Genomic DNA, 12,602 nt, shown 5'->3' with positions numbered 1-12,602 from the left:
CACTGTGATTGTAACTAATGCCACCAAATTGTTATATATTAGTTACTACAATAAGAGAATAAAAAGTAAAAACAAACAACACCCTGAAAATCAGTGAAAGATCCGGCCATCAAGAGCGGAATGGTCAAAGGAACAAGGAAGGGCGAAGGAGACCCGGCCCCGACTGCTGACCACCCTGCTGATAGATTCCTTCACCGGAGACTGATGTAAAGAAATGAACGCGGGCACCTGGGTGGCTCAGTTGGTTAAGCGACTGCCTTCGGCTCAGGTCATGATCCCAGAGTCCTGGGATCGAGTCCCGCATCGGGCTCCCTGCTCAGCGGGGAGCCTGCTTCTCCCTCTGACCCTCTCCCCTCTCATGCTGTTTCTCTGTCTCTCTCTCTCTCAAATAAATAAATAAAATCTTTAAAAAAAGAAAAAGAAATGAACGGGACAGTAACAAAATGATGAAGACTATGAGTGTGGCCAGGAAGATCTTTGAGAAAAGGCTAAAAGGAATGAGTATTTTCTGTCAATCTCAAAAATATCTCAACGGCTCGTCTACCTCTGTGCGCCTGAGTCAGTGCTCCTATTAGTGGAACTGTGAACAAGGGGGAAATCCAAACCCTTTCGAACTTCTATTTCAATGAAAGAAAGAGGCAGCATAAACACAGGCTTTCTCTGCGTTCGGCTGTGGGCTACCAGACGCTCTCTCTCGCTATTTCAGCTGAGTACACACCGAGAGGTAAGGAAGCACCACACCCACCTCCAAGAAAACAGACAGCTTTCACCAGCTTGAAGCACTTTAGGTAACAAGGCACTTTTCAATTTAAGGTAATAAAAATAGTCTGTCATATTTCCACACCCATGGTCAACTTTTCCACCTCCAAATCACCCTGATTCACTTCATGTTGCCACTGGAAAAAAACAAAAGCTTCCAGAGCCCCAGTCCCCTGCGTTCAAGGCAAAGGCAAGGCTGGCAGGGAGGAACCCCAGGCAGCCACACAAAGAGCCACTGTCACCTCTGGGCTCAGCACAAGCGGCCTTCGGAGGCCCCGCCCTGCTCAGCCCTGGTGGCAACCAGGATCCTAGACTCCCAAGATCCCTGCCACGGAGAACACCAGTGCCCGGAGGAGAAGGTGGCCTGCTCAGCATTGGCCAGACAACACACTTCCCAGTGGAAGGAAACATCTTTCATCAGACTTTCTACCTGGAGGCCCCATGCAACAAATGAGTAAAATCACCATTTCCAAAACAAAAAGCACCTTCCTTAAAAGCACCTGCTGAGGACGGGGACCTCTAACTCTCCTGCTCCTGTAATTCCTAAACCCCAACACAAAGCCCACTACCAACCCATCTCCCAAATCAGTGAAAAGTCTCCTGCCCTCCTTGTAATGCTTCTGTTAGCATTTGGGGGGTTGGAAGAACACAGACAAAAGAATGTTAAAAAAAAAAAAATTCTCATTATACTTAGGTTTCTAAGGTATTAAAAGTTGGCTATGTATTTTCACTTATGCAGAAGTTAAAGGCTCAGGTGTATCTAGTTACTGAATACCGGTTCAAGGCGTTTCAAGTGCTGGTGTAAGTTGAGTGCCAGTCTATCCCACCACCGGCCTCTGCTGTCAGGACAATACACTCTCTGGGACAAGAGGCTTTCAAGCTCCTTGACTGCTTCCTGTTCCAACAACAACAAAGAAAGTACATTACATTCATACACTCCAAAAAAAGGAACTGCATTTAGTAACCAATAAGGTTGGCAAAGTACATTTAAAAAGCCCATCTGCCATTCTATAAGGAGGCCAAGGACCCCTTTGGGGTCCAGACCTCTGGAGCAGGCCCGAGCCCCCGAGGCATCCCTACTTTTCTCCTGCCAACTGGTGAGTGAGTGTACGGAGCTCTGTGAACACTGCATGATCCTCTCTGCACAGCCAGTCAACGGGTGCAGGGCTGCACACAATCAAGTTCTAGGCAGCCAAGCACTGGTCCGGGGCTGCAAGCCCACATGCTTCTGGGAACACAGCAGGTCACAGGGCCAATGGTGTGAGGAATGGGGTGGGCAGACAGTAATGAGCAGTGTCTTCGTCCAAACACCCCACCTTAACAGGAAGACTTTCTGGTCTAGATTTATACACAAACTGTTCAGTTTTTGTGGTTCAAGGATCTCTTTCAACATCTAGTGATTCCCCTCAGAAAGGGCAGCACAAACCCCCACATACTTGCAACTGTGGGGTTCACAGACTCCCCAAAGCAATCCCATGGATCCTCTTGGGTTTCGTGGGCCCACGTCAAGAAGCCAAGTTCTGTGTATCCTCTTTGTAAAATGGCATTTTTCCATATAGAAATGTTAACATAATAAAAGTTAACTCTAGCAACCACACAATGTTTTGTATAGGGAGGGATGGGACCAAATCTCTGATTTGTGATTTTAAATTATTTCCAGGCAGACCATGCCAGTTGTCGGGCAAACACAAGCAGATGTAAGGTTTCCACCTCAGAGATTTCTGGAGACCTCCCAAGTCACATGTGGAGTCCTGACAGAGACTCAGGCTCAGGCTGCAGAGACTTAGTCTGGGGCTCCCTGCATGGCTCCGTCCAGGACCCCCAGGCTCTGCTGGTGAATGCACAGCAACTCACGAGCAGATGAGACGCTGGTCCTCTTCGGCCGTCTCCCCACTAACCCTGGAGACAGCAGGCTGCCCACATCAAGCCTGCTTTCGTGACATTACTGTATGCTGACCAAATACGTGGAAAATGCTGACGGGCAGGCTCTCCTGCACAGCTTACCGATGACCTATCAGTAAGCCGGGGGTCGGGGCTTGTGCTCTAACCTCATACATGTGAAGTCGCTGCAATATTTCAACAGTCCGAGACAAAATCCGTGTATAAATCCACCCAACAGTAAAACAGCGCAGAAAGAGTGGTAAATTCTCATGGTATCTAAAATGAAGACGGACACCAGCAGCTTAGCAATCTGATTTATTCGTGGCAAGACAATTATAAAAAGTGACAAAGCAGATCGAATTCGTAGCTTTTAAAAAGATATATTCCAAATACTGTCAGTTGTACACAATTTCCTACACCACAAACCTGCATTCTTCTAGCCAGCCACCATTTCCTAGCGCACTTGCTGGGGTAAAGTAAGAACAACCGGAAATCTTCTAAGCTGGAGGTCAGCAAACCAAGGCCAAATCCTGGGCCCGCCAGCTGATTTTGTATGTCCTGCAGACTAAGCATGGTTTTCGCATTTTGCAATGGTTAAAATAAATGAAAAGGAGAATAACAGTCTGTGGCATGTGAAAATTATATGAAACTCAAATTTCAGTCCATAAATAGTGTTGGCATACTGCCCCTCTGGCTCGTTCACATTCCTCCTGGGGCTGCTTCTGCCCAGGGGCAGCTGAGGTCAGCAGCTGCCACAGAAGCCAACGGACGGACCAGCTGACCTTCTACGAAAGTCGTCTACCAACCTCGGGTCTACAGTCATCTAACTTCCTGGCTATGACTTCTTTTCTTTCTTTGATGAAGAAAATCACCTATTAACTCATTTTAACCATTTGTCTTGCTGTTTGGTGTGAGAAATGTTAATAAATTTACCTAACCTGTCATAAAATCTTCCAATGTACACGGATATCACAGGAGTAGCGACTCTACATTGGTTATCTCGTTTCTAGAAGGGCTTTCAAGTGAATGGTTCAATTTTCTGTGTGAAATACTGAATACTTCTAAAGGAAATATGGGCAAAATATGCAGTTATTTTTTTTTTCCCCTAACTTTAAAGGTCATTTTCCCGGCAATGATTTTTAAGTCATTATCATTTCTGTATGAACTTTAAATCCGAAAGGTTTTTTTGAAAGAACTATTTAATAACACAAATTTTTCTCATCCCTATGTGAAAACAAAGGAATAAAATTTCTTAATACAGAATATATTTAACATTGATCAAGCAAAAAAATAACCATGTGCTGTGTACTTGAACTTTTAAAGAAAATGTTAATTTAGTTTTCTTTTTCAGATTACCACCTACTTGAATTTCCATTGGAAGAACACATCTAGCATGGCTCTCACCACCTCTGTCCTGCTGCTGGGTTTCCCCCACATTTAAATTCAGCTGATCAGTACTCAGAGAAGACAACGTACCAAAAGACGGTGAGTTAAGGGGATTGGGGGGGTGTGCACAAAAAGGGTGAAGGGAATTAAAAGGTACGGACTTTCAGTTATAAAATAAGTAAGCCATGGGGATGTAATGTACAGCATGAGGACCACAGTTTATAATACTGTATTGTATAACTGAAATTTGCTGAGAGTAGAAAAAGATTTTGTAACTATGGTGATGGATGTTAACTAGACTTACTGTGATGATCATTTTGCAAGACAGAAATATCAAATCATCATGTTGTATACCTGAAACTAATATAATGTTATATGTCAATTATATCTCAATTTAAAAGAAAAAAAAAAGAAGGCAAGCGAAAAGCCATTTGTCTGCTCCCATGCCTGTTGCACAGCGATCTGAGTTATAGAAAATTCACTTCAGACTTGCAGACATTTCCTTCTACGTCATACAACACTGACTATGCAAAGCAAGTGGGGAATTCAACTGCAGAGCTGATTTGACCACAGCACAAAAGGACTAAGTTCTTCATGAAGAGATTTACCTCAAGTGGTCGAAACAACTTGGTAGGTAAGTAAATTTTGACAGGTACCTGGAAAAGATCTCACCTCAAGGAAGGGTGGCTTTTCAGTTTGTTCCAATCACTTTTTGCGCACTGAGAGAGCTCGTGAGCTTCTTTCCAGTTCCCATTGGCCATCGCGGTAGAAATGTCACTCAGCATGTGTGCGGCGGCTGCGTATCTGGGGGAAAAACCCCACAGCATCTAAGTTTCAAATGTGAATGAACATTCACGTAACAAATACCACATCCTATCCTCGAGATCTACTTCTGAAGGGTAAAAGTAAAAACACAGTACTACTGGGCGCCTGGGTGGCTCAGCCGGTTAAGTGACTGCCTTCGGCTCAGGTCATGGTCCTGGAGTCCCGGGATCGAGTCCCGCATCGGGCTCCCTGCTCGGCAGGGAGCCTGCTTCTCCCTCTGACCCTCCCCCCTCTCATGTGCTCTCTCTCTCTCTCAAATAAATAAAATAAAATAAAATAAAAAAACGCAGTACGACTGCCCTGAAGTAGCCTGAAACACTAAATACAGGCCAGCCAGCTAGAAAGACAAAAACCTTCGCACCGTATTATTACATAACATGTTCCATTATATAAATGTACTATTGACCAGCTCATCAGTTCTGATTCTTGGTACTCATTCGTTCATTCAACAATCTGGCAGCAACCCCAGAAACACGGAACTGACGGCGACATCACATTAGGGCGTAGATCTGGTAACAATCATTTGGTCAGAGAGAGCCCGGCAAATGCTACCCAAAAAGACACTCTTTGGGAGACAGCAATGCTGAAAGGTTATGAAACCACTTAGCTGAACAAAGACAACTTCTCATTGCATCTTTAGGTACCAAAACAAAGACATTTGCCCAAGTGACACTTTGAGTGCCTGGTCATTGTATTTTGGGCTCACACCTAAAAGAAAGGCATGAAATATCATTATGGGCAAGTGTGCTCAAATAAGAATAAAAGAAATTGCTTCTCAATGTAAAAATTTGCGCACTAACTCTTAGATCTAATTCTCTTATAAAATGCTACTGGATAATTCTAAGGTTGATAAGAAAATGCAACAGGCAGAATTGTCCGGAGGCTGGCCCAGGCCCACAGGAGCTCCTCCATGGTCAGGAGTGGCCCCCACGCTCCCAGCCCTATGGCCCCGACCAAGCCCCACCTTCGAGGGGCCACTGAGACCAACCCCATCGTGCCTCATCTCCTGGTCCACCTCCAGCACCACTGGAAAAGGTTACCAGCTCTCGTCTCCTCCGTACCTCCCCGGTGCTGCTGGGAACTGCCCCTTCAGCAGCACCCCCCAGTCTCTTGCCTCCTCTAAACCCCGGCTGAGAACACAGCTTCCCCCTCCCTGCCGCACCCCCAGCGCTCTCACATGGGGGATGGCTCTTCTCACAGCCCTCCTACCCGGGGACGGCGGAGACGCCTCTTCCTCCCAGCTGCTTCCAAATCTCACTCTCCCCTTCCTGAAAGCCCCCCATTCCTTGGAAGCCTGTGCTCCCTCCTTGCAGGCAGCACCCGCCTCCTGTCTTCTGTCTTGCTCTGCCTCATGTCTCCAGCCACAAGGGCCCGAGACGTCAACGTCTGAGGATGAAGAGCACGCTCCGCTTCGAGACCTCCTGGCCCATAACCCTTTCTCCACCTCCCTTCTGCTACCCACATGCCCACGGCCGCTCGGACCCGCTGTCTCCAAGGCACTGCATCACCCTTAAAATCTTCCCTTTGGGCATTTCATTCACTGACCTCCGCCTCCGATCCTTCCGGCTCACTTACGGCCACATTCTCCAACTCCACCGAGAGCCACCGGCACCTCCTTCTCCAGCCATCGCGCCTCCTGTCCTGCAGGCCTCCGTGCCCTGCCCGGACGTGATTCGCACTGGATGTCGGGCCCGTGCTCATCACGGCGTCCATGCCAACCACTTCCTCTGAGCCCGCACCCAGCTCCCTGAACCGCGCGGACGAAAGCAACAGGGCCAGGCCGGTGGGCTTCCAGGCCTCAGGCCAGCCCTGCTCCCCTGGGGAGCCTGCCCAGCTGCCCACCCTGCGGGACCGCTGAGCCTTCCTTTGCTGGCCCGGCCACACACACACCGCCCCCCCCCCCCCCCGCAAGCTTCCCCATCAGACCTCGCCCACAGGGACAGAGGCCACGCGAGGGGCCCTCTCGGCTTCCCGTCACGGCAGCCTCCCGCCAGTGCTCCGCACCCCAGGCCCTCCGGTCTGGCCGCGGCTCGCCCTCCTCTGGCTGTCCCCTCTTCCCTTGCGGTCAAGCCCTCCTTTCCCACCGGCTGTCAGGGCGGGAGCAAACCGCACCGTGGCGCCGCCGCGCCCTCAGAGAGCAGAACAACACTGCTTGCCTCACACTCCCCTGCGGCAGCAACTGATTCAGGGCCAACCCCTGACTCCCCCTCCTCCCAGAACTGCCACTGTCCTCACCGTCACCCTCCACCAGTTTCCCTGAAGCACCTCTCACCAAATCCAACGGTCTACTTCCGGCCGCACATCTACTCAGCCTCCGAGCGAAGGCGGACCGGCGACCACCCCTCCCTGAGCCACTCTCCTAAGGCTTCCATGTCACACGCGCTCCTGGCCACCCCGCACCCAACTTTCCGGGCTGTCCCTGCTCTCTCCCTGACCTCTGAACGCTGGCTGCCACAGCTCAGGCCGCCTCCTCCCCCTCAGGGGTCCCTCCAGTTCCAGGGCTTCCAACACCGTCCACGTGCCGGTGACTCTCTCCAGGCTGGAGCTCCTCCCTGAGCTCCTGCCAGTAGGTCCCGTGCCAGACCTGAACGGCTAGGGGGCATCCCAAACGGCGATCCCCACCCAGTGCCCGCGCCCCTCCCGCCATCCCTCTCCTGATCCCCTGGCTCAGGGATGGTACCACCAGCCCAGTCAGAACACCAGAGCCACCCATGACTCACGCCTGTCCTTCTCCCACTGTATCTAGTCAGAATCATAATCAAGGCTTGTCACTCCTCCTTCCAAAATAGCTCGTACATATTCACCTCGCCGCTGCCACCAGCCAGTCAAGACCTTTGCCTGGGCCACCAAGGTTAGGTCAGCCTTCTTGTGGCTTCCCTTGCTTCCTTTCACCCCCTATTCCATGGGATGCTTTTGGAAAATGTGAAACAGATCACTGGCCTGCCTAAACCTCTTCATCGGCTGCCCATTGCTCAGAGAACACCACTGAGTCCACTTATGGGGCTTCTGAGGCTGAGCATCCCCGGCCCTGCATTCCTGTCTAACTACTCCCTCTGGGGCTGTGGCCACACGGGTCTTCTGAGTTTCTCCACCTCAGCAAGCTCGCTCCTGCCTCAGGGCCCAGAGGCACACACCCTGCATGGCTAGCTCCCCCTCAATCCTGAGTCTCAATCCAAACGTCACCTCTCCAGGGACACTCTCTACAAAGTGGAACTTGCCCAGCCTGCCCCTCAGTCATACATGCTACAATTCTTCTGTCTTATTTTCTATCTCCCCCAGAAAACATAAACCCATGGTGGCAAAGACCCTCTCTGTTCTTGCTGCAACCCACCACCTAAGCACATAATAGGTTCCCAGCACTCAACTCAGGTATATTGAATAAATGAGGAAAAAGAAAAGACAGGATAAATTATTTCAAGTACCATCGTGGCCAGTAAGAGTTCTCAGACCAGGTATCGTATTACCAGGTATCATATAATTACCATTCTTGAAGTCAGTTAAATCCAATTTCATTTACATGTTAAGGCCCTTTGGGTGACAAAAGGAGTTTTAGTTATTATTTACAGGATACCTACTTTCTCAAAGGAATCTGGCATGGTTTATTTTTTTCTCCTAGCTCCCCACTTTTGAACTTGTCAACCATGGTTTTGTCATTCATAGAACTAAAAAGTAATCTCCCTTAGATATGCCAGTAATCAGGACAATTATAATGCTAACTAAGACATACTAAGCCATCCCCAGGGGCCAGGCTCTAAGCACTTTACATGTATTAATACAGATCTGGAGGAATATACTATTATTCTCCCCATTCACAGATGAGGAAACTGAGGCCCAGGGTGGTTTCACAGTTCATTAGTACAGAGAGATTGGAACTTGGCTTCAGGGTACACAGTCTCATGAAGGAGAACAGCATAAAGTCACTAAAAATGAAAAGGTAAAAAGATATGAGACAACTCAAAACAGAGTAAGGACATATTCTTATTATTAGAATGTATTCCAATCAGACACAAATAAGACCGCGAGCTTCCTGAGAGCTAAGCAAACTGGGCTGGAGTCCATTTATATGAACGCTGCTTTGATTCAATAATTTCAATGTTATTTTTTAAAGCACACATTAGATAAACATAAACGACTCTCCTAAAATCAAATATCAGAATCAATTTCAGTTACATTTGAGTCATAAACTTTAAGTCAAGAATCAAAAGTGCCATTTTAGGAATCTGAATTAATCTTTCTTATAAATGATGGGTTTTTAAAAGAAATCCAAGTATTTTTTTCCTCTAAGACCAAACCATTCTTTACCAAAACCTACCTTTGCCAGTCAAACCAAACATTAACTGAGTGCATTAACTGATTGGCACCAAAACAGAGGTGACAATCTCTAATCAAGCATGTGCATGATTCGAGTATACACACACAAATTAGTATTAGCTTTATCTGAAGCGCTATTTGTTAAGAAAACATTCATCTTTAGCCTTGTTCGTGCCAACAACATATTCACAAGGCAGGTTTGTTCAAATGTCTGTATTTACAAAATGTTTCCTGCTAAAGCTATTTGGGAATATGAGCCAGGGAAAATTTTTATAGTTCTAACTCAAAACTCATTGGTTTTGGCAACCTTAATCTAAGCACATTTCTACATTCTCCTTATAGTCTCAAAAACGTATACAAGTAAGGCAGAAAGACAACAAAAAACAAAAAACTTCAAAAACTGCTCTGGCTATGGACTTAGGTTTCTACTGTAACTGGCAAGTAATAATAATGAAACCTTTTACGTACATGTAAAGTGACACAGTTATTATTACGAGCTAATATGATCTTACCTGATGAGATCGTCTCTGTCTTGGAAGATTTGGGTTTTCCGATTGATGGTGTATCTAGGAAACTCCATCCGGCCAAGACTGACCAACAGCACAGGAAAAAGCTGCCCCTGACCACCACAGGCGGCTTCCTCATCTTCCAGCGAGTCCGTCAATGTAAACAGTAGCAAGACCCGGGAGAAAACAGCTCGAGGACCTTTACAGACTCGCAGTGACTGTCCCGCCAAGCCTTTAGCTCTGAAAAATATACAGTAGAGAAATGACTTTCTGGTTTTTTTAAGAAGCATTTGGATGTTAGATTTTACAAATTATTTTCAGAAAAAAATAAAGAGAAGTGGCATTCATTATTCTAAGCCTAAAGTAAATCTACCACTTCCAGCTGTGTGACCCTGGAGCCTCGCTTAACCTCTTTGGGGCTCAAAGCCCACCTAGGGACATGGTGAAGATTAAATGAAATTCTATCTCCAAATGGTTTCACACATGGTTTGGCTCATAAAAGAGCAACACAGATTTACACTGGTCGAGAATGTGTAAAATACCAGGAAAACTCCCCAAAAGTATTACCTGTTTGACATTAGCCATTCTCACCTCTTGACAAGTGACATCCAGATTAAATAATAGTTCTTTATTTTAAATGTCATTATTTGGGTGCCTGGCTGGCTCAGTCGGCGGTAGAGCATGTAACTCTTGATCTTGGGGTTGTGAGTTTGAGTCCCGTGTTGGACACAGAGATTACATAATAAAAAATTTTTTTGGAAAATATAAAATAAAACAAAATGTCATTATCAAAAGCTGTTGATCAGGTAGCATGACTTTGTGAACCAAGAAGTGGTACCAAGATTTGGTGCTGTTCTGTGATGTGCAAAGTGGTCCAGAAACATCTCCACTCCAGGGTAACCTCAGAGTAAATTCAGTTTGATTCTGGATGCCTTCGAGGTAGGCCTGGAGGTCTGAATTAAATTCAGGGCCACATGGGCCCTCCGGCTCTTGCAACTTGGATACCATCCAGAACAGGGTTTCTCAAACTTGGCACTACTGATATCCGGGCAGGGTAATTCTTTGTGGGGGAGGAGGCTGCTGGCCTGTGCATTACAGGGCATTCGGCAGCATCACTGGCCTCTACTCGCTAAATGCCAGCAGTACCCACCTCCCTCTTCATCATGACCATCCAAGATACCATGTTCCCTGGAGTGCAAAGTCGCCCCCAGCTGAGAACCACTGGCCTGGTGGAAGACCTCTCTTTCCTATCCATCCCAGAAGCTATGAACCCAAAAGCAGTGCTGCATCTCTAGGCTGTTGTAGAAATCAGTGCCACCATCAGATATATGAGGGTGACAGGGGTGAGATTCCTACCACACCACTACTGAATTGAGAACCACTCATGTACGAAGACTGATACAAAGTGTCCACTTCCTCCATCTCCATTCAGAGCCCCAGGGATGCCCCAGGTGGCCAAATCTCTGAGTTCAGAAGGAACTATTAAACATGGTAAGATAAACAATGATTATCTACTGGGATTAAGAAAGTATAAATAATGTGCCTTTTTCTGTTTCTTCCTAATAACACAGAGCACAGTAACAACGCACTGCCCTCCTGTGGGGCTGTCAGAGACTCGGGTTCCATTGCTAGGATCTACAACCAAATGAAGAAATAAAGTATAATCTTGAAGGGAAGTGATTTTAGCACGACTAAAATAGCCCTGAGAATCTTATGTTCCTACAAGTCCAAAGTCAGGGATAAAAAAAAAGTTAACCTTATTTCTTTTATTTCTGTTCAAATGCTTAGTGCTTATGCTGAGAAAGGGCTGCTAATTTTATTTTTTTATTTATTTTTTCCTTTTTTTTTTTTAAAGATTTTTTATTTATTTATTTGAGAGAGAGAATGAGATAGAGAGCATGAGGGGGGGGAGGGTCAGAGAGAGAGGCAGACTCCCTGCTGAGCAGGGAGCCCGACGTGGGACTCGATCCCAGGACTCCAGGATCATGACCTGAGCCGAAGGCAGTCGCTTAACCAACTGAGCCACCCAGGTGCCCAGGGCTGCTAATTTTAATGTTCACTTACTTATAAAATGTTATATAAGGATAACATAAAATACTTAAATACAATTAAAGAAAGGACTTAGACAGGGCACCTGGGTGACTCAGTCGTTAAGCGTCTGCCTTCAGCTCAGGGCATGATCCCAGGGTCCTGGCTGGATCAAGCCCCATATCGGGCTCCCCCTGCTCGACAGGAACCCTGCTTCTCCCTCTCCCATTCCCCGTGCTTGTGTTCCCTCTCTCGCTCTCTGTGTCAAATAAATAAATAAAATCTTTAAAAAAAATTAAATAGGGGCGCCTGGGTGGCTCAGTCGGTTAAGCGTCTGCCTTCGGCTCGGGTCGTGGTCCCAGGGTCCTGGGATCGAGCCCCGCGTCGGGCTCCCTGCTCAGCAGGGAGTCTGCTTCTCCCTCTGCCACCCCCCTCCACTTATGCTCTCTCTGGCTCGCTCTCTCTCAAATAAATAAAATCTTAAAAATAAAATAAAAAGAAAGAAAAGAAAGAAAGGACTTAGAATGCAGGATACAAAATCAATGTACAGAAATCTGTTGCATTTCTATACACCATTAATGAAGCAACAGAAAGATAAATTAAGAAAACAATCTCATTTACAATTGCACCAAAAATAGTAAGATACCTAGAAATAAATCTAGGAGCGCCTGGGTGGCTCAGTCATTAAGCGTCTGCCTTCGGCTCAGGTCATGATCCCAGGGTCCTGGGATCGAGCCCCACATCAGGCTCCCTGCTCAGCGGGGAGCCTGCTTCTCCCTCTCCCAGTCCCCCTGCTTGTGTTCCCTCTCTCACTGTGTCTTTCTCTGTCAAAATAAATAAATAAAATCTTTAAAAAAAGAAAAAGAAAAAAAAAGAAATAAACCTAACCAAAGAGGTGAAAGACCT

The 12,602-nt window shown here is 46.8% G+C and overlaps 1 protein-coding gene across 5 annotated transcripts in view; it reads right to left on the bottom strand.

The window, feature by feature from the left end:
• Positions 1 to 12,602, bottom strand: part of FAN1 (FANCD2 and FANCI associated nuclease 1) — a 31,991-nt gene that overhangs the window by 9,892 nt on the left and 9,497 nt on the right. For all 5 annotated transcript variants that reach the window (XR_010404904.1, XM_054513368.2, XM_045899556.3 and 2 more), the window contains exons 5-8: positions 9,675 to 9,908; positions 4,699 to 4,830; positions 2,808 to 2,916; positions 1,535 to 1,654 (exon numbers count right to left, since the gene is read on the bottom strand). Coding sequence is in view for 4 of the 5 variants with exons in the window: in XM_054513368.2 (XP_054369343.1) it covers positions 1,535 to 1,654; positions 2,808 to 2,916; positions 4,699 to 4,830; positions 9,675 to 9,908 (595 nt within the window). In the remaining variant the exon portion in view is untranslated. The remainder of the gene's footprint in view (positions 1 to 1,534; positions 1,655 to 2,807; positions 2,917 to 4,698; positions 4,831 to 9,674; positions 9,909 to 12,602) is intronic.

This window comes from Mirounga angustirostris, unplaced genomic scaffold (assembly GCF_029215605.1).
Source record: "Mirounga angustirostris isolate CCGP_5_RB_7025 unplaced genomic scaffold, mMirAng1.0.hap1 SCAF_9, whole genome shotgun sequence".
NCBI lineage: Eukaryota > Metazoa > Chordata > Mammalia > Carnivora > Phocidae > Mirounga > Mirounga angustirostris.
Note: the sequence above shows the minus strand (reverse complement) of the source record. Positions and strands in the feature narration are given on the sequence as shown.